Source organism: Centroberyx gerrardi, chromosome 21 (assembly GCF_048128805.1).
Source record: "Centroberyx gerrardi isolate f3 chromosome 21, fCenGer3.hap1.cur.20231027, whole genome shotgun sequence".
Taxonomy (NCBI): Eukaryota; Metazoa; Chordata; class Actinopteri; order Beryciformes; family Berycidae; genus Centroberyx; species Centroberyx gerrardi.
The window spans coordinates 12,532,807-12,555,236 of NC_136017.1; the positions used below are offsets into that span (position 1 = coordinate 12,532,807).

Here is a 22,430-nt window from a genome sequence, read left to right on the forward strand (position 1 = left end):
CCTGTAACACAAAAAAGGAAAGAAAACAAATCAGAACTACAACAGGAAGAATTTGGGAATGTTCCTTTAGTGTCTGTGATCCCCATAATGCATCTCTTCCCGGGCTTACCAGATGTGTGTGTGTGTGGGTGTGTGTGTGTGTGTGAGTGTGTGTCGGAGAGAAAGACAGCAAGACAGATTGATGGTGCCCATGTCTTTTTTTTTTCCATTGGCAGAACTGTAATCACAAATATGATGTCACTTGGCATCAATGTATTGATGCAATATTGCAGGGAATATATAGAGATGACACATTGTATTGATTGGAGTGATCCCCCTTGAACTTATACTGTTGTTTGGGTTTGTGTGTATTTTACTGTGTTTGCGTGGGTGGCTGTTGCTGCCTTTAAGTGCTCCTCGTAAACTCCGATTTCCGAGATCGAAAGTTGTAAATACGACTTGTCACGCATTTGAGTGCTTTTGGTGGAAAATAAAAGCCAAATGGACCCTGTAATGAACGTTTTTTTTTTTTTTTTGATGGTCTGTTGTTTTATTTTACAAATCACTGACAGAATGAAGAGGAAAACATATGCATCAGGAATATAATTGATGTTTTAATTAATTTATTGAATACAAAAAATGCAAAAAAAATCACTTGCACCATCATATCTTAACACTGCCTCCATGCTTTTTTCCCTCCAGACTCGCCCCATAAACGTCAGCAACTCTGGTATCACAGAAAATTCAAACTAGTGCAAAGCTGAAGAGGAAGGTGCTCTTCGGTGTGAGGTCAATGCATTGGAAAAGAAAGCAAACCCAAGGCCCTCGTCATGAAAATGAATCTAAAAGCCTTTAATCCGTTGTCTTGTTCAATGAACAGTATAAAACTCCAACGCGTTCCAGCCTTGGCCGTCATCGGGGAGCACGGCACAACATACAGAGTCTCTCCAAGGCCGAAACACATTGGAGATTTATACGTTTTTATCCTTGGTCATTGAACAAGCCAATAGACTGAAGGCGTATTATAACGTTTTTTTAAGGGCAGATTTGCTTTTTCGTTCTGCACTCTGTGCGCTCGACTGGTAATAACGATATTTCCGACAGCACTTGAAGGCAGCATGTGTACGCGTCTGTATCTTTTGAGACACAGATGATGTGCCTTTTGATGTGATGGAGCAGGGGAAAAGGGGATATTTTCCTCTCTCTTACTCTCTCTTTCACACACACACACACACACATACACACACAGATGGGTTTCAGTAATGACATACTTCTGTCAATGCATTCCTGCAGCGCTCCGGGCCAATAATGGTCACTCCCGTCGCTCTGGTATATGGAATATTGAGTGGGAGAGATGTTGTTGTGTTGTTTGTTTATGAATAGCTACTATGTGGCTGGGTGCTGTCAATAAGTCAACAAGGTCAACAATGACCCTGAAAGGACAGTTTGATCGGCTTTGTTCTACATCTATATACCTACTGTATTTTTTGTTTTGGAAAAGCGCTCTAGAAATAAAGATGATGATTCTTGCTATTGTCATGATGCTCTGTGTGTGTGTGTGTGTGTGTGTCTACATGTGCAAGGATGTCACAGCTGATTCCAAGTCACAGCTTGACATAAAAAGTCACAAAAGGCTCACAGAGTGGAAGAGGCAGTCAAACATAAAAATATGATGTGTTATTCACACTGAATTGGTAATGATTTATGCTGTGCGTCACAGCAACAAGTGTCCCAGTGCCTGTGCATTCGAGGTGCGTTGCCATAGCGATATTTCTCTCACTTCCTGGGCCTTTTGAGTCTCTGTGTATGCGTTGCCACGGAAACTGACATATTCTTTTGCCTGTGGTTTTTGTGCCATTTGTCCTTTTGTCAGGAATAGAACAAAAACCACACGCTGTATGTCCAAATGATATTCGTCATCTAAGTCCACAGTGCCAGTCCAGTCAGTCATCTTTCCAACTTGACGTCTTCCAGACATGCGTGCACAACAGCAACAACAACAATGACAACACCTACAAAAAGAAGTTTGCTATTACTCCATAGTCCATGCTTAATGGATGTTTTGCATTTTGGCTTTAATAGTGTTTTGCGTAATATGCATTGCTCACCATGCTGATGTTTGGTTACGATTACTGCACACTTACTGTCTGTAGAAGTCCTTTTCTTACTTTTTCTTTCTTTCTTTCTTTCTTTCTTTCTTTCTTTCTTTCTTTCTTTCTTTCTTTCTTTCTTTCTTTCTTTCTTTCTCTCTTTCTTTCTTTACTTCTTTCTTTCTTAAGTGCCTGAATAATTCAGTCAGTTCAAAACATGTAATTGAAGAAGCATGTGCAAGATTTCATGCAAAACATATGAATGATATCAGGATTTTTTTTCTTGCTTGTGCAAAATTGAATTAGATGTAGCAAAATGCCAGAAAATACCATTTGTTACACCTGTGATTATTTGATTACATGCGTCATCTCTGGGAGGACGGATAATAATACTAAATACCAAAGAATATAAATAGGATAAATAGATTACAGTGACAAGTTTTATGATGCTAGTTGAGTAAAGGCTTAGCAACCAACTATTTGGGAACCAAACATTAGGAGTTATATGGTGACATTAGATTCACAGTATTTTTTCTCTGTACACAGTCAGTTCATACAGTGTTGCATCTCACAAAGCATTTACTTTATACTGAAGATCCATGATAATGGATGCTGTGGTTGTATGTTCCAAAGGCATGCAGTGTGAAAGTGGATTATGGCTTGACATTTGTGGGAAATGTAAGTAAATAATCATATTGTCTATTTGAGCGGTAGATGAATGAATGAGTTCTGAATATGACTTGCGGTCTGACGACTTCTATGTGATCCTATAAACCTTAATAGATAGGTAGATAGGTAGACTGTGACATTAAAGGAATAAGTTTAAAGTTTTAGGGAGATTGGCTGTTGGTCACCTCGTTAAGAGATGAGAACATAGACACCAAAATCATCCATATGTCCCCGGTAGATCATTCACTGCATACACCATGTTGAGTGATAGTGGGCGACTAGCATTAGCTTGAAAGTGAGAGAATGAGATGTTGATTGGATGACTGGATTATTGGATGTGACCAAGTGTCATATATAATGGTATATTATGGTATAGCGTATGATTTTCCACCATGACAGTCAGATCAACTTGTGTCTGCTGTTGTTAAGGCTGAGCTTGGATGTCTGTCTAGATCCACTTGGCCATCAACCACCATGACTTCAAGGCCAAAACAAATCCAAAATCAGTGCTTTTACTCTGTTGAGGGTAGCTCTTGTTTAAATGTTCATCCTAAGATTATACACAGTGGATAAAGAGCTGTAAGAAATGGACAGTGGTGGTAGAGGTGGTGTGTCTCTATGTCTGTCTGTTTGTACAAGTGTAAACAAACCTTTTACCACCGCAAAATACACATAAAACTCATGTGAACTTGTCAACAACATATCAAAATCCAAGTTAACGATCAAACCATGCAGGCTGTTTTTTAAACTTTCTGCGAAACGTTTGCATTGTAAATTGGAATGGGAGTCACTGGGAGTTATACAGGGCTTCAGCTCCTGCAGACACTAGCAGTTAGTTTGCCCCTCCACTCTACCATAAACATTCCATAGGTGTTTCATAGGTTGACACTTGAGAACTGAAGCTCATCCATCCCCTTCAGAAATCCTGCTGGGCAGACCAGCTCCACCGAGCAGAGGCCTCTTACTTAACTTTTCCAACTGTTTGTCTTTTCTTTAGCAATGTGTGTGCACTTGTGTGTGTGTGTGTGTGTGTGTGGGTGTGTACAAGCGTGTGCATGTGCATGCACCCCTCAAGCTGTGTGTGAGGTCGAGCGGGAGAGAAAGAGGTTTCCCTAACCAGCGATAAGGAATGACACACACACACGCACACACACATGCACGCACGCATACATGTATAACCGCAGTGCTTTGATACTATGCTTATGAAATGGTCTATTATAGAGAGTCTTTTTACAAGCCAGGGAAAGGTGAGACGCTTGCCACACACACACACACACACACACACACACACACACACACACACACACACACACACTCAGGCAGCTCCCCAGGTTGCCTGTATCCACATCTTGTTATTCCCAGATAGCTGAATGACGGCTCTGTTGCTTCATAGCGCTGAGTAGGTCGAATAACAGAGAGCGGACTGCGGGAGGAATGACTTCATGAAAATATTGTCCATAAAAGCAGCATTGCCTAATCACCCAGAGCTAAGTGAAGTGCTTCATTCCGTCTCAGAAAAAAAACCCTCTGACATTCTTCAAGAAGACTAAACATCTTTTTTGTAAACTTTCATGTAAAATGGTCGCTCCCTGCTTGCTGCAGGCTGCATTTTCCTGACCAAATTAACTGTCCAAAAACACAGACACATTAGTGTGCACTTGTAAGCCCTCTGTCTGGATAAGGCATTAGATAAATTGGAGCTATGTCTCCTCTTTTATCCTTTTTACCCCCGCTCTTCCTTACCTCCTCTCCCTCCTCTTGACCTCTCCTCTCAGTAGACACAGAGGAATGCATGACCAGAGATTCAGATGACTTAGATGTTCATCAAGAGGCAGCCTATAGGTTGCCAGCTATTCAGTTCAATTCAATTCTGCCCTGTTCTCATTAAAACAAAGGCCTGTTGCTGAATATAAGATTTTTGTCAACCTGACTGGTTAAGAAAACTGCTAAAAAATGATTGAGTTGACTCGTATTTTCATGAAGAGACTGGTTTGATGGCTGCCTTCCAATCCTCTCTGGCCGTATACTAACCATCTCTCCTCCGCGACATATGCTATGCATTCTTTCTGCTGGCTGTGTGTGTGTGGAGAACATACTGCAAAATCAATCAGTGCAAGGCCACTTCAGTGCTGGTAGATGTCCTCACTTGCTCCTTAGGGTAGGATAGGACTGTCCTGTTGTATTCTACACATACGCTCTGTCTTTGATTATCTTTGTTAACATTATTTTCATTCATTTAGTAGGTCTTGTTATGCTGTATTTCATATATTTTCATGCTTTTGATTCATATATGTCTACCTTATATCTTCTGGATCTTGACTGGACACCATTTGCTCTATTCTTATTTATATATATTTTTTTTTGTGTTGTGTTTTTTTTGTTGTGTTGTATTATTTGCTGGTGCAACAACCAATTACCATCTAATCTAAACTATATCTGTCTTTCTAATCATTTGCATTCTAGGATGACTCTATCTGTTCACCCATCCTTGCATCTACCCATCCATTCATTTATTCATTCATCCATCCATTCCTTCTTGTCTGTGTCCCACTCCCTCTATCTTTCCCCCTTTGTCTGGATATAACATATTTTTGCCCAAATTAAATGAACATCAAATCAGTCTGCCATGGTTTTCTTGTCTGTCTGTCAGTCTATCCATCTGTATGTGTCTCTTACTATGTGATAAGAACAGCTAACAATGCATATTTACACACCCTGCATATACTCTTTCACTAAATTCATAGATTGTAAACATGCAAATAGTCAACATAATTCAACAACAGTACTTTAAAGTACTTTAAAGTACTTTAAATCAATAAGAGCTTTGTATTCCCATGACAAAGACACTGTAATCTTTAATCAAGGCTTTGCGGTTGCATCACACATCTCCAACCACAGCTGGCACCATTATGGAAGAAGAGAGAAATCTGAGAAAGATAGTCTTGATGTGGGTGGTTCATTCAGAAATAAGTGAAAGGTCTGGTAACGTAGGTTTGTGCCAAAATTTAGGTCGCTGTGACACAGTAAACCGACTTGTCTTTAGCCCTGGTCTCTACTTCAAAGCACTAAAAATGTAGTTTGTGAATAGTCAGCTCAGTTAACCTGAACAAATTGTTGTTTTTGCTTTCTTAGTGAAGCTAATTTAGCGAAGCAACCAATATGGCCGCCAGAGAGTGCATTACATCACCTGAAAGCCCTCTGTACGCTCCATTTGTAGTCTTACCTATATCCTATTCTTTGCATTAAGTTTCATCTCCTTATCTCCCCCAGGGTGATTTCACCTGGAGCAGCCTGTCGGGCCGGAGCGTGCGCCTGACGCCAGTTGCCATCCAGAGCCTGTCGGAGCTGGAGCGGGCCCGGCTGCAGGAGGTGGCCTACGCCCGTCTACACCAGGACTATGACCTGGGGTGTCAGATAACCATGCCAAAAGGTAGGAGCGTGTGTGTATTCGCATGCGTATCTCAGACTCTGAGTTAAACAGTGTTACATCATTTATCTATTAATCTGCTTGGGTGGGGTTTACCGCATCAGGGCAGTTCACATAGCATCAGGTTTTCCAGAACCTGTGACAAATGCCTTTGATTTCTGTGACTGTCTAAACTCTCTGGCACTATTGTCCTATGCTGCACACCACACCCATTTGATAGCCTACTAAGCAAGCTAAAATGCAGCTTAATCCAGGTTTGCTGTGTATGCATGTGTGCTTATGTTCCCTTCCAAATTCCAAGTTTGTGCAACTCCTTTCAAGCATCCCATAAAGTAAAGCCTACGCACAAGCCTCTGACCACATCCTCTTATCATCTCCTCAAGTGCATTTAAGGGAAGTCATGTATAGTCTATGTTTAGAGAAGTTGTGACAACACATGAATTCAGATGTAAACCATACTTCACATCGGGATCGGTTGCTTCCTGTTTGACACGGTATCTGGTGACCCCCGTCTCACAGCGACACGCGACTCCCTTTCCGCTGCAGCTGAGGGCAATCACCCTGCTGCCGTAGTCACTGAGTAGACTCTAAAATAATATCTTAAATGCTGCAAAAACTAGGCTGTTTTTGTCCTTGTAGGAGAATGCTTCTGGGAAAAATATGTTCAGAAAGTGCATATGACCCTATTTTAAAGCTAAAGGGTTTGTTCAAAACAGGACTGAGTTTGGTTCTTTTAAATAAAATAGACTTACATGAATACACCCATGTGGCTTTTGCACATACACAACAATGCAAATTACATGCAAATGAAATGCTAAAATTGGGTTCTGAAATTGACAAACATACTCAGCGGATTTGAATACAAATTAAACCAAATCTTAGTCCTGAGTTAGGGGTTTGTTTCCCACTGGGGCCACCCATGCAAACAATAAGTGCATGCACAGCACAGAATAGAATAACAGAGTGTCCACTAAATGGCATCTTTCTGTATTCCTAATTGATGATACAACAACACATTTATTGTCCTAAACAAAATCCATTTAGCAAAAGCTGGCACAGAAAACAGAGTGTGTACCGTACAAAACATCATAAACAACATTATATCATACCCAGAAGTGAACAATATACAGAATAACAACATTCACAAGTTAATAACATTCACAATTTAGTTACCAGTCCAGTCATCTGTTGAAGCTCATGGTGCATCCAGGACAAAAAATGTGTACAGCATAACTCAGCATTGTTATCAGTATGGTCAGTCTGACACCAACAGAGAATACAGTACACATTATGCACAGCAGTGGGTGCATCATTTGTGCAAGAGCCTTCAGAGTGTATAGGAGTGGAGTGGCTGCCATAGCAGCAGTATAGTATATGCAGCAGCCAGTAGGTTATCCAGGGCCTTGCATTCCAGCTGAAGGTTAAACCTCTCCCAACCATGATTTAATACGTACTTGTCTGTGTTGCTTATGAATTCCAGAGCCCCTGACGGCTGCCATGTGCTAGCGAGGGAAATATTTCAACTCGTGTGTATGTGTGTCTGTATGTGTATGTGTGTGTGTGCTATTTCAGCGCCGCTAATGTGGGTTTTTCAGCCCGCTGTTTCTGATATTTATCTGAGGGCCGGGGGTCATGTTGCCGGTGTTCCTCCAAGAAAAAAAGAAAAATGAACGAAAGATTGAACTTGCAGAAACAGTTCGTCGGGACGGTTTCACGAGTGGTTGGAGTTGAACTGCGGAGGTTTGGAGGTCCGGGGGATTTCCGTACAGCTTTGGGAGCCATCTGTCAAAAATCCAAACCATTTCCTATCTCTACTTCTCCCTTCTCTCTCTCTCTCTCTCTCTCTCCATCATAACATCTGCTTTTCTTTCTCCCTCTATCTCACACACCCTGTCCTCACTCTCTCTCCTCGCTGTTTTCCCTCTATTTTCCCCTCACGCGCCCCCAGATCTTCTCCGTTCTCACACTCTCACCGTTTCCCTCGTCCCCTCTTGCTCCAAGGTGCAATTTCATACGACATATATCAGTACAGCTGCAATAAATTGATTCTTGAAGAAACACCACCGGCATCTGCATGTACAGATTTGTTTAAAACCACGCTGGCTGAACCTGAACCCTGAAGCCCTGAAGGAAGTAGCTGATATTACCATACAGCAAGCTATGGGAGTCTGGATGAAATTTCCTGAGCCTCACAAGTGACTCATTTGATACAGTTGAGGGAAACATCTGAGGTTCAAACAGCAGATCACGGCTCAAGTACTCCTTGATCCAGTTCAGGATGATCTGACTCCTTTGGAGTGACCGAATGATCGCATCACATTGTAAAAGTTGCTGACGCTTCCAGGAACTGACGTTTTGGCCAAAGACAAGACGGTTTCCCTTCAAGGATTCCAAGCCTTGATGGTCGCGTCTGCTGCGATTTCCAGGGTTTCCTGATCATTAATCAACAAATCTAGGAGTCGTTCATCATGTTGACAGCTGACAAAGTGGCCTTCCTCTCCAATACTCCAATACAAAACTCATGTAACACGCAAGTCGGTGTGATTGGTTGCGATAACTCGAGCTGTTACTGTTTCTTGTCTCTTCTTTGGTGATTATGTTACACCAGGTTTATGTAATGGAGATATGCACGGTACACTAATATGCTTCAAAACCAATACTATACTGGATGTTTAGAACTTTTCTTTTTGTACTTTGAAAAGTCAACATTCCTCTTGGTGCTCATAGTTGGAGTTCTCATGAATGGTATACCTACAATAAACAGGGGAACAAGGAAAGCCCAATAGATTGAGAGGAAATTAGAGGGTACAGACTCTTGGCAGCCATCTTGTCCTTTTCTTATTACCTGTAGATTTATTCCTTTTCATTTATTTAACCTTTATTTAACTAGGTTAGTGCTGCAGAGATACAGAATTGAGACCTAGCCAAGAAAGTCTATGGATGCTCTATGACACTGCAAAGTAGAACATTTTCTGGTATTCAAAGTATGCTATGTCTCCTTTTATTCACTGATAAACAGTATAAATGATTTGTGATACATATTTTGATGTGAAAGATGTGATTCTGTGTGAAATACTTGATTGATACGACGTTTCAGTAAAATGGATTTGAGTTCACAGGGAGATTTCCCCCTGCGTGTAATTTGTGTCTGCGTTCCCGACATAAGCTTATTAGATATAATGAGCAAGATAAGATGCAGGAGATTACGTATATGGAAACCATATTTGTTTGAAACAATTTCCTTCCCTTTTTCTTCTGCAGATGGACAGAAGAGGAAAAAGTCACTGAGGAGGAAGCTGGACTCTTTAGCGAAAGAGAAGAATAAGGACAAAGGTACGCCAAGTTCCCTCTTATAATATCCACTCTGACGTTTTTCCAGTGCAGAGGGTTCTCTCTCTCTCTCTCTCTCCCTCTCTCTCTCTCTCTCTCTCTCTCTCTCTCTCTCTCTCTCTCTCTCTCTCCCTCTCTCTCTCTCTCTCTCTCTCTCTCCCTCTCAGTCTGTGGTCCCCACCCCTCAGGCAGGTGAACGGCGAGGTTATAAAAACACAGTTTCTGTTTACTGGGCCTCGACAGTTTATATTTAGCTTAAGTGGAGGGACTCCTTGTAAGGGGACTGGCTCTGAGAAGCAGCCACTCTGCTGCACTAAGCAAAGCATATTTGGCAGAGAGAGAAAGAGGATCTGAGGCAAAGGAGCTCTGATGGAGGAGAGGAACAGGAGGGGGAAAAGAAAAAAATCAAAATCAAATTAGGAAGAGTTATTGCTGATCTCAGGCCAAATCCCCCACCATCACCATCTCTACGTGCACATACACACATCCATTCTTTATTTCTGTTAGCCTGGCATGCTATTATCAATAACTTTCTAATGGTAGCAGGTATTAAGAGAGACTGCTAGTATCACAGTAAGTTAGCTGTACATAGGAATGTATTGATAAATATAAAGGTGGGTGAACTATGACCTAACAACCACCAATATAATCAAAAATCAATTATATTTCCCTATGCTCATATAACTCACATCCATTTAACTCTGCTTTGATGTATACTAGTAAGATTTATGTCAGGCTATAAATCCTGGTTTAAAACCAAGTTTAGTTTAGGTGGGTTTTTGCCTGGCTGTACCCCTCTAGGACCTGGACGGGTCCCGGGTTTGATCTTCTCCCCTGATCAATACCAACCCTTCGTTTCACTTTGAAGCAGGCTGGGCCTTTTCTCTGCAAGAGAGAAAGGAGAACAGAGAGAGAGAGAGGAGGAAAAAGTTGGGTTCTTTGATGCAGCCACAGTAATCCGAGCCGCCTGTGTTGTGACCAGACTTCGGTCAAACAGTATTGGCAAATAAGTTTTTAACTTTCGTTTTAATCTGCTTTGAGTACCAGATGGGTGTTTTTTTTTTTATCATACTACTTATACTATCTAGCACCCCCACCACTACTTCAAGCAGGTGAAAACAAACAGTTAAGAATTCTTTACTGCTTCATCCAGGTTGTGAGAGACTTGCTGCATGGACAGAGCACAGCTCCAGCTAATATAAACACACTACATTCACATATTAAAAAAAATGGTTGTGAAAAAAGGTGCTGAAAATCCAGAGTGTTATTCCTAAAACACTGGAATGGTTCAAAAGCGATGGAAAAAGTTTGATTTATGAAAATCTGACATGGCCTGTAAGCTAGATAAAGTGTGGTTTGGCCATGAACTTACAGCCATCATGCGATCCAGATTATGCATGCGTCCGTGTGTGTGTGTGTGTGTGTGTGTGTGTGTGTGCGTGTGGCTGTGTTACGTAAGCCCCGCTCCCAGTGTGAGGCTGCGGAGCAAATTCGTTGTGTCACAGTGTTAGCGGTCATGTCGCTCGTGAACCGCAAGCCTTCACTTGTGGTTGTTGAATCCAAATGCCTCTCTCTTGCTTTTTCTCACACACATGTACACACACACACACACACACACTGAACAGCTGGACTGTTTTTTCTCAACTTTTGGCTCAGGCTTTGGGGTTCTGCATAATGGAATATATGGGCCGTGATGGCTTAGTGTGACGTCATTTCTCTCCGGAGCGAGAAATCTCCAGTGTGTGTGTGTGTGTGTATGTGTGTTCACATGTCCTCACGCACCTGTGAACAGTAAAAAACTTGAAACATCTTCGGCGAAGAAGCTCACGGCATCTTAAGTGGGTTTAATGCGTACATGAAACCATTTGTCGATTAATGCCGGCAATACATCACACTGTAGCGCTACAGGACGTAAGCACTGTAAATTCAACATGGTGGAGAAAAAAAAGGCCTTTTCTTCTGCTCACTTGTTTTGTGGATCATCTGCATCAGATGTGAGTTGGAGGTTAGTTGCTATGGTTTCGCTTTAGCAGAATTTTGAGTAAACAGTTAAAGGGGGAAAAAATAGGTGGAACAAACAAAGGAATGAGAGACTGGGCAGATCACACACTAGCTGTTAATTAATTTTATGTGTCAGCGGTGCAGCTGCTTCTAAAAATGGCTTTCAGAGACAACATAACGTTGCTTGTGGGTGAGATTTTTTTGTCAAACACACTGAGATTACTGGTGTTTCCGAGTCGGCTTATTGGCCCCAATTGCTGACTTTGTGTGATGTCTTATTGGTGGAAAACAGCTGTAAAAGTACTGCTTAAAGATTCTTAATTGAGCCTGATGTGATGGTAAACATGTGTCGTGATGCTTTTATGGCGCGTCTGGAACACGCGAGCTCCGACAGAAGCCATAAAGAGTTTAATTGGAGACTTGTTTGATGTTGATTATCTCGCACTGAGTGAGTTCATAGAGTCTGTAAACAGCTATTTTTGGATGATCCCATTACCACTTTCTTCTCTTCTCTTTTTTAAAATCAACTTTCCTTTCTTTCTTCTTACAGCAACCCTTATACTTTGGTTTTTCTCTAGAGTGTTGTCATCTAGAATGATGTTTTATACAACTTTCTCATCTTTTTTTTGCCCCCTTTCTCTCCATTTCCTCATCTTTCTCACTCTCTTTGCATTCATCCTTTCCTTTCCTCCCTCCATCTCTCTGCCCTCAACTTCCTTCTCCCTTTTCCTCCTCCTCTCCATTTTTCGCCCACCTCCCTCTCTCCTCCCCTCCAGAATGTGTTCCCCAGGCCTTCAGTATACCGCTGTCCCAGGTCATTGCTAATGACAGAACGCACAGGCAGCGTCAGGACGGCTATCGCCAGGACCCTCCGCAGCGCGAGGAGCACAAGGACCCCTCTGACCTCGTCTCCTCCATTTTACAGGTCTATCTATCTATCTATCTATCTATCTATCTATCTATCTATCTATCTATCTATCTGTCCCTGACGCCGTTCACTGCAATAAAGTCTCATATTACGTCTTAAGTCTATTATTTTCCTTAAAATAAGTGAAAAATTCGGCCAGCCGGGTGAGATAATTCTGCTTATTTCAGGAATTTTCTAGTAACAAGTGTGAACATCTTGAAACAAGGCAGAATAAAGCAGATCACTGCACTAGTATTGTATGAGGAAAATGACACCAAAGAAAAGTCTTGAAACAAGTTGATTTATACTGGAAAAACGTGAAAGTATCTCCTCCCACTTGCAGATTTTTTTCACTTGTTTTAAGAAAAAGAAGGAAGATTAAATGACATCTTAAGATGGGTATTGTTTGCAGTGATCTGTCCATGGTTTTCAATAGTGGCTTCTGCTTATTATAGTACTTCTCACTCATGGATCCTCTGTCCTGCAGTTTGCCACCAAGCGGCCGTCCAACAAGGAGCTCTCCAGCAGTAACTCCTCACTGAGTTCCACGTCGGAGACGGCCAACGAGTCGACGTCACCCAACACGCCCGAGGCTGCACCGCGGGCGCGCAGGAGGGTGAGGGTGCTATTGCAATCCATCCTACTGTAACACACGGCCTGCCAACCCACAACTCTCACAGCTTTGTGTGGTAGACTGATAATTGATGATACAAGTTATCAGTTATTACAATTTCTGTAAATACCAAATCCATTCGCCTATGAAAAGAAACAAAGAAACAAACTATGCATACTAATCCATGAGATACAGAACATAAGGAAGCAAAGAACTTTGCGAGCATCTATCATGTGTTTCAGGGCTACAAATAATTTGTCTTTTTTCTATCTATCTGACTGAATTGCATGATTTTCCCCCAGGGCGGCATGTCAGTGGACTCCATCACGGACCTGGACGACAACCAGTCCCGCCTGCTGGAGGCGCTGCAGCTCTCTCTGCCCGCTGAGACGCCCAGTAAAAAGGAGAAGCACCGGGACAAACGGCTCAGCCTCAACCCCATCTACCGCCAGGTGCCCCGGGTGGTGGACAGCTGCTGTCAGCACCTGGAGAAATATGGTGAATATCTACTTTACAGTGGCAGCCATCACTGATGTTCCTCCAGTCCTTCTATCCTTCCATCTATCCTGCGTTACTGATGCAACAAATGCTGTAAACCACTATTTCTTGAATTGTTTACAGAGTATAACACAAACCCAATGTTTCTCATTCAATTGGTTCCCAAGCCATTACATGTTGCTGTTGTTATTTTTCCATTGGGAGCAAAAGCAAAAGTGAATGCTTCTATAATGATATAGATCTTTGTCATGAGGAAGCATTTTACCCTAGGCTTAAAAAGTACTTTGTGATGGAGCATTAGAGGATGCAGAATTGCACTCAGCCCCTCTGTGTTTAACCAATCTTTAGAGCAATTTGTCACTCAGAGTCTTTCTCTTTCACTTAATTCATAGTCTATACCTTTACCACCTGAGAGGTTCACTGTCCACTGTTCAAAAGGGTTTCATTTATCCTTGCCTGCTCTCATATGCTCCTCATTCCCTCCTTAACACATTTTCCAAATAATGTCTTGGTATTTCAGTTTTTGAGATACATGTTTTTTGTTTCTTCTTTTCTTCTTCTTCTCCTTCTCCTTCTTCTTCTCCTTCTTCTTCTGTCCAGGTTTGCAGACGGTGGGGATCTTTAGAGTGGGAAGCTCCAAGAAGAGAGTCCGACAGGTGAGACTCTGAGTTTCCCCTCAGTTTTCCTCATGTAACATACATTTGATGGACTTTTTTATCCAAAGCACCTCACAATACCATAGATATATATATTCTTAGTATGGGTAGCCCCTGTGGGAATCGAACCCCAGACATTTTAGTGATACAGCACACACATACAGCACTATACCTAGTTTCCTACAAGAAATGAAAAGAGAGTTAATTTCTCATCGTTTTCAGTTATTTCCTGCTTTTCAGCCTTTATTCTGTGAAGCTTTTCATGAATAGCAAATACACTTCACCTAGCCCACTTGGCATGCTGCCATATTGCATAACCTGATATCCTCCATTTTGTTTTCCATCCGTGAATGGCAACACCAACAAACAAAAGGCCCTTCTGTGAATAGATATGACAGCGAGACACCAGAACGTGTCTTTCTGTCGCATTCACCACCTTATTAATGTAAGTGGCCTCCATTCAAGAGCCGGGCCTTTCTTAAGCCACAGATGCTGCTCTCTCACACACGGGCGTGCACACACACACACACACACACACACACACACACACACACACATGCACACACACAAATAACGCACACTCATACTGATGACAAAGAGATACGGCTGGCCCTAATGCTGCATTTGTTATTCATTCAAGCATTTTTTTTTTTACTTACAAACACACAGAAATACACACAGATATGGACACACACAGATATGGACAAACACATATCTATATATATAAATGTGCAGTAGTAATGAATGAGTCCGCCGACACAAGATGCTTTCATTATCTGTTATCTTTGGCTCTAGCAGCTACATACGAATAGAGTACAGTAAAGCTAGAGTTAATTAGAGTTAAGTGTTATGGAATAATCAGTGAACACAATATAATTTTTGCTAAATCTCCTTTTTTACACTTGATTTTCATCACTGACATCCAGTTCCAGCAGTTGGGGGATACAATGTGCGCTCAGAGGCATTTTAACTGTTGGTAACTTGGTTATTAAGGGAGGAGAGAACCTTATTTATTCACTTCCACAAGTCATGTTTTTCAAGCCGGTCTGGGGATTTGAACCTCCCAGTCACAAGTAGACTTCTGTAACCTTCAGGTGAATATCGCCCTCAGTTTAAAGTGGCGAATCAGGAAATCTGTGTTTTGTTTTTCAATCAAACAGTGACGTCTTTTTCCTTGGATTTTCTGTCGATGCAGTTTGAGTTTCTGTAGGTGGCGCTCTGTTCTTTGTCTGTTCAGCCATGGTGGCTATCGCTGCTCATGCTAACTACCCAGTTCTTCTTCTATTTATAAAAAAAAAAAAAAACTTTGCTGCTGCTGAAAATGGAAAATACATGCCAGACAATTTTTCCTGGGAAAGACCTACCAGACACCGGGTGTTTAGAAATATAAAAACTTCCATGAACTGTGTTTAGGTTGAATCACCACTGTGTTATATCAATCAGCGCTAGAAAGAAGCAAAATCGACATTTATTCACATGAAAATTTTGCTATTACTTTAAAATCCTCATATGTTTTGCATGTCTTTCTATAGGACTAAGAGCCATGTAGTTCATACACTGCGGAAGTTGAGAATACTCCTCCACTCCCTCTGTTTGAACAGCTCTTCACTTTACCATTGCAGATCTTATCTGATGCTCTCTCAGCCGAATCAACATTCATGAAAGCTTGTTGCGGTCTTGAATGCCGGTGTTTTGTTTGCCAAGCCTTTTTCTTCTTTGAAGGGAAATTCCCCGGTTAAAAGGATATATTTTCATACCTGATCTGGTTCAGGGATCACAATGGAATTAGACTATAAAAATACACCCTGTGTGACAGCATTCATTAGATAACTCGCCACGTGATTTTTGCTGACTCAGCACACCTATTAAAATAACCCTGTGATGATCAGTTACACTACAAAAAATGTGAAACTGCATTGGAAACGTGGATTTATCTTATTTACCTTTATCTTATATTGTATCTTATATTTTCAATTGTTTTAAGAAAAATAAGATTGAACTGAATATGCAACTGAATTACTTGTTAAGACAGACATTTTTTTTTGCAGTGTAGATACAGTGAACTGGGTCCAAATGATAGTATGTTAATTTCGGTCAAATTAATATAAGACTAATCTGACCCAGTAGTTTTGTATTATGAACTTGTAAATTAAATAGATTGTATTAACATGGCACAAATCCCTGTAGATCCGCAAAAAGAGAGAAACATATCTGATATACAGGTTTTTAGATCGTGCTTGACAAAATGTGAACATCCATTTAGCATTTTCTGCTGGTCTGGCCTGGCCTGATGTTGGCCAGTATCAACCTTTATGCATTTGCCTTCACAAAGTGTCAACACACTGTAACATGATAAGAATGAACCACTTTATTAAGTTGAACTGTAATGTTAAGAAGTGTAAAGTGAGACAGGTAGAAGCGCGAGCGAGTGAGCTGTTCCCGGATGGCCCATGTGCATCTGTCATGGTGGACAATAGACTCTTTAATCCCGCGGAAGTCAAGCAAGAGTCAGATTGCAGATGAGAGACTGACTGGTAAAACTAGTTGGAACTGAGAGCATACCAGGTCACTTAGAGGACCAATTGTGTGCATCGTTTAACATCATGATATGCAGAGGGTGTTTCTGAATCAAATATCTCAAACCCTTCTTCCCCTCTGTCCATCTCTCGCTGTCTCTCTCGCTTTCCCTCTCTCTTCGTCTCTCTTTCAGCTGCGCGAGGAGTTTGATCGCGGGGTGGACGTCCCGCTGGATGAGGAGCACAGCGTCCATGATGTGGCCGCTCTGCTGAAGGAGTTCCTCAGGGACATGCCCGACCCCCTCCTCACCAAGGAGCTCTACACCGCCTTCATCAACACCATGAGTGAGCTAAACGGTCCCTTTCTTTTCCTTTACACCTTCGCTTGTCCCCCTCCTTCTCTTTCTTCGGTTCCTCACCATGAAATCCAGGTTCCACCCAGAATGCCATGTATGTTCTCTATTTGCCTATCCTTCTCATTCATTGTCATCTTCTCTCCTCCTCATCCATCCTGATCTACGTTGCAGTGTTGGACCCGGACGAGCAGCAGAGTGTGACGCAGCTACTGATCTACCTGCTCCCAGCATGCAACAGTGACACTCTCCACCGCCTCTTGGAGTTCCTGTCCACCGTGGCCGACCACGCCCACGACCGGCAAGACAAAGACAGACAGGAGGTGAGTGCTAGTTTCCAAAGCAAAAAATGGCCCCCTCCTGGTTTAACATTATTACTTCTTTGACACCTATCCTACAGTGTTGACCATGTTCATTAACTTACATAACACCTGCAGCCTGTGCTAACAAACACACAGACTCTACAGTGTGAATGAGCAGCTCTCTAGCATTTTGTTTGCCTTGTGCTTCTACCTCACTGGGAGGGAACTGGCAGAGAAGTGACAGGAATCACTTTGTTTGGTTGGTGTAAACACATATTTCCCCGTGCTTGTCAAGCCTCTTAACAGTAAGAGCACTGATGCGGGATCACTAAACAGGTTCGCTTTGATTATCACATCAATTATGCTCCGCAAGGCTTGAACCTACTCCAGATCAGAGGTGTGGTAATTACCAGCGACTGGGCTGAAGTGAGAGACGCTCAGCTTTTGGACTAATGGCTGTATAATGCACAGGGGAAACGCTAAATATTCTACTGATAGAGATAAGATAAAAAGATACCATGAAGTACAATAAGGTCACTATAAACTCACCGAGTACCACAGACACACTCCAAGTGCCTATAGGAATATTAGAAGATTATTATAGAGATTTTCTGTTAGGGGAAGGCTGCGGTTGTACATCAAAACCTTTGCATGGATAAATAAAGACTGAAATAAAGTCACATGGATGTGACGACGATCACGAGAGATCACACTGTATTACTGTAATACTTCACAACTTCAAATCATGAGAGCTCAAAGACAAGAGACACACTGTATACCTAAACTTCATCTACAAAACTCTGAATTAGAATATTACCCTCAGATTACGAATGCAATTCCTAATTTTGCTGTATTCTACTAAAGAAATTAGTGTTTAAAATGAGTTTTTTTTGGCTTGAAAACACTAGATACTGAGGCTAGAGGCTGTGCTTTTGATCTTGTGATAGTGGACATGAGGGGGGTTGAGGTTGTGGTAGAGGCAGAACAGTTATGCCATCATGAACTGTGATCAAGGTTCTGCATGGTTCACATAGTGCTGTGTTCTGCCTTCCAGTCCAATACGCTTCCTTTGGCCTTCTATACTTTCCCATTCAACTATATGTGTGTGTGTGTGCATGTGTGAGAGGGAGAAAGAGGGAGAGAGAGAGAGTGTTGTTGTTAGTGTTTGCCTATGTGCGTAAAGGGACACAAGTCTGTTTGTGCATGTGCATGTGTGACAGTGTATGTGTGTGTGTGTGTGTGTGTGTGTGTGTTTTCCCCTCACGACTCCACGGCTCTAGTATCTGTATCTGAGATCGTGACAGGAAGTCGGAGCATTTCGCGCTCGGGCGGGAACAACACATCGACACTTTTTTGGCGCTTGTCGTTCCCATCGCTCCTCTGGGACTGGGAGAGGAGAGGGAGGAAACTGGGAGAGAAGCACAGGAGGGAAAACTGCCCAAGCTTTTAACGACTGATACTACGATTCAAAACGCCCCTTCCTTTTATGTTTAAAAGCTATATTTCAATTGTAGACAAATACTAGAAAAAATTAGGGACACTCTTTTCGTGAAGTACACTAAATCCAGGTAAAAGCCATTATTCCTTATTGATTTCCCTTATTAAATCTATACCAATCACATAGGAGGAGAGGTAAAGAGAAGCAGACGAGTTAGAGAAGGATTCTTAAGCTTTGAGACAATTGAGATTGTGCAAAAAGGGCTGCAACTCAATATCAGGAAGCTTATTTAGAGGCAGCCATAATACGCTCTATAGTTTCAATGTGGACAAAGCCCTGATGACAATCTTTTATCCGTCTTTTACCGAAGTCGGAGACAGGTGAAGGAGAGGGAAAGAGAGAGGGCAAGAGTGAGAAGAGGAGGAAGGGAGAGGGGAGAAAAACAAGAGAGGGGATGGATGGATGATGGAGTGGAGGAGGAAGGAGAGGGAAGAAGAGAGAGTCATGAGGGAAGGAGAGGAAACGGGGCCATGGTCTCCAAGGACCGCGTAATCCCACCAAAACACACAGTGACGTCGTCTTGACTCGGTCACAGTCAGTCCTGCACTATTTCAGGGTCTGAAACACAGGATGCACACACACACACACACGCACATTACAATATTTGTGAGGATTTCCATTGACTGCATTTATTCCCCAAGCCCGAATATTCCCACATTATACATGCCTAACCTTGACAACTACCTGACCTGCTTAGGTTAAGCATAAAAAGTGTCCTTGGTTTCATTACATCACTTACCCTACTGGGTGTAGTATAGCTCTTCCAAGATGTTTTTTCAGTCTAAACGTTCGAAGCAAGTAAATCCCTAAACCCTTGCAGGAACTCTTTGATTCCATGGTCCAATCTGTAACTGCCGGCTTTGTTTACATTGTGATTTAATCGATTAAAGATGTTTTTTCCACTTTTAAATTTGCTTTCTGAGCTTACAAGACTCTGATGCAAGAGAGTTCTTTAAAGCTTATTTTCCATCTACAAGTCAAACCCTTCAAGAACATGTGTGAACGTAGCCAAAATGTAGATGGTCAAAGGTTGTCTAGATTGTCTAGAATAGAGCAAAAATACCTAAAATCCAGGTGTAAATGCACCCAAGAGGCATTGAAGATCCAATGACCTAAAGAAATTCCTGGAGGTGGTCAGAGAGGCTTTTAGCCACATTAACAACAAAGTGTAAACACCATGTGTCTCTAAACCAAATATAGCAATTACGGAACAGGATCCAACCAGGAAGTGCATACTAACCAAGTGGCAAGCAGCTCAGATAGTAACATTCTAACGTTCTAATAGTAACTGAGACAATGTGTTTATTGTAAAGTTTAACAGACGGAAAAGTTCTGAGAGTAAGTGACGTGCAGCAATCTGCATTTTGTGAGGAAAAAGAGAAATCCGATTTCAATGTGTATACAGCAAACAGCATGTATACTGGTGTCATTTAGAGTTGTAGCCCATTCACTTCTGTCTGTCTAGTTTACATTTTCTTCAATCATTTTGCAATGAATGCTGTATGTAATTAATTTGTTAACATTTACTTGTCAATTTTGAATACAAACTTCAAACTTGAAATTAACTGCTGTCCCGGCTAACAAAGACGCCCTAAACGAGAAGACACGGATGTGACAGTAAAGTTTGTAAGGTGACACGCTTATGAGGGATTATTTCCTGGAGGAGACTTCCATTTCTTCCTGTGGGTGTCAGCTGATTGACAGTAAGCGGAGCGTAACATCATGCAGCGCTGATATGAAAACACTCGACTCTGGCACAATGAAACAACGATAAAACAGAAACTGACAAAAGCAAATGAATGTGTTTACTGTGATGGATTGTCTGTCTCCGTGGAAGTTGTTTTTCATACTGGACAAGAATGAATGGCAGCAAATGGCTTCTTCTGAAGGGAGGAATCAAGCCCTGATTTCTCTACTTTAACCCTTTATTGTCTGGTGATGCGAAACGAGTTTGAATCCAAATTCCTGCTTTCGAATTTCAGATGACGGGGAACAAGATGACGTCCCTGAACCTGGCCACCATCTTCGGCCCCAACCTGCTCCACAAGCAGAAGAGCTCGGACAAGGAGTTCAGTGTCCAGAGTTCGGCCCGAGCGGAGGAGAGCACCGCCGTCATCGCAGTGCTGCAGAGGATGATCGCCAGCTGCCAGGCCCTCTTCCTGGTCAGTATAGGGTCATTGGGCGTGTGTGTGTGTGTGTTTGTTTACAATTTTCATCCTCACTTCCTCCTTTGATTTGTCTTTGTCCCTCCGTTACACACACCCACGCTCATTCACTCCCTGACATGCACTTTCCCTCTCACATTCCTGCGCGGGCTTCAAGTAAGACAATCCCGCCGGCTTAGCAGACAATGGTTGTGTCTTAGCGAATGAAAACAGAGCTCCGCCTGGCTTAGCGGACAGAGCGAGAGAGACAGGCAGCAAATAAGACAGAGAGACAGACGGGACGACAAAGAAAGGAGGAAAAGTGAGAGAGAAAGTGAGATGGAGAGAAAGATGACAGATGGATGAGAAGGAGTGTGTTTGTAAGCGAGAAAAGAAACAAAGAGGAGATAGAGAGACAACAAGACCGGTGGGCGGGTTGTTGGATATTGGGTGTATTTGCGGCCAAGCTTAGAGTTGCAAGTCCCATCGGAGTTCCACATCAGAGGGAAGCTTTGAATTGGTGCCAAAGGGACTAACTGGCTCCACTGTTGTCCTGATTCGACCACAGCATTCTGTCAGAATGGCCCCTGAACTTTCTTAAAAATACTCTGACCTCTTGATGTGACTGAAGTTGCCTGACACAGTGGCACCAACAGTCCTGTTCTAAAACTGCGGGCACCTCCCTTTTTGATGGAACATGCCAAAGCTAAAAGTATTTCATGTGAATGCATTTTAAAGCTGCAATAAGCAAAATTTCCGACCACTAGAGGGTGACAGAAACCGCAACACATTTGTAAATAAATTCACAGCAAAGCCACTGCACATGTGTGTCCTTGGTAGGCCTCCGTGGCCTACCAAGGACACACATTGCAAAGCACCATGAATAAAGGCTAATAGCTAAGCTAACCGTACCTACGGAGAAGTCTCACCGGTCGGTTACCAGTCTCGCTTTGCCTTTGCCAGAACTTTCTCCCGCTGAAGGTATAATTTCAGGAATGTGAGGGGGAGAGTCCCACTATTAAACAGTGAGGGAGGAGCCAAGCTAGCTTAAAAAAATGAAAAGCTACTGAATGGACCGAGAGGAGCTTCGTTCTGGTGCGGAATTTGACAACAAGCTTTAGAAAAGAGGTGCAGCAACACAGCTGGCCCATGTGTGTGGATATATTGGTTTATATTATGTCTCAATGAAATCTCCACATAGCACACATTAGTTTCAGGATTGGTTGTAAGGTCTGATATCGCTTATTGCAGCTTTAAATCATATCCAACCATATTGTTTTCCACTGTTACTTCCTGATCTTGCAGTTGTCACAACATCATGTTTTCTTTCCTCCTCAGACTTTGCCAGTGTACCATTTATTGTTTCTGATGTTATCTTGAAGAGTTTTATGACAGAATAGCACAATCTCTAAGAGAAGTCATTGCAGTCATTGGCTTGCAACTAAGT

At 42.2% G+C, this 22,430-nt stretch overlaps 1 protein-coding gene across 2 annotated transcripts in view; it reads left to right on the forward strand.

Moving 5' to 3' along the window:
* LOC139914394 (rho GTPase-activating protein 6-like) overlaps positions 1–22,430 on the forward strand; it is a 79,040-nt gene that overhangs the window by 53,647 nt on the left and 2,963 nt on the right. For both annotated transcript variants that reach the window (XM_071902709.2, XM_071902710.2), the window contains exons 2-10: positions 6,009–6,168; positions 9,427–9,498; positions 12,273–12,421; positions 12,891–13,019; positions 13,319–13,514; positions 14,115–14,170; positions 16,881–17,031; positions 17,214–17,362; positions 20,822–21,001. In XM_071902709.2, the coding sequence (XP_071758810.2) occupies positions 6,009–6,168; positions 9,427–9,498; positions 12,273–12,421; positions 12,891–13,019; positions 13,319–13,514; positions 14,115–14,170; positions 16,881–17,031; positions 17,214–17,362; positions 20,822–21,001 (1,242 nt within the window). The remainder of the gene's footprint in view (positions 1–6,008; positions 6,169–9,426; positions 9,499–12,272; positions 12,422–12,890; positions 13,020–13,318; positions 13,515–14,114; positions 14,171–16,880; positions 17,032–17,213; positions 17,363–20,821; positions 21,002–22,430) is intronic.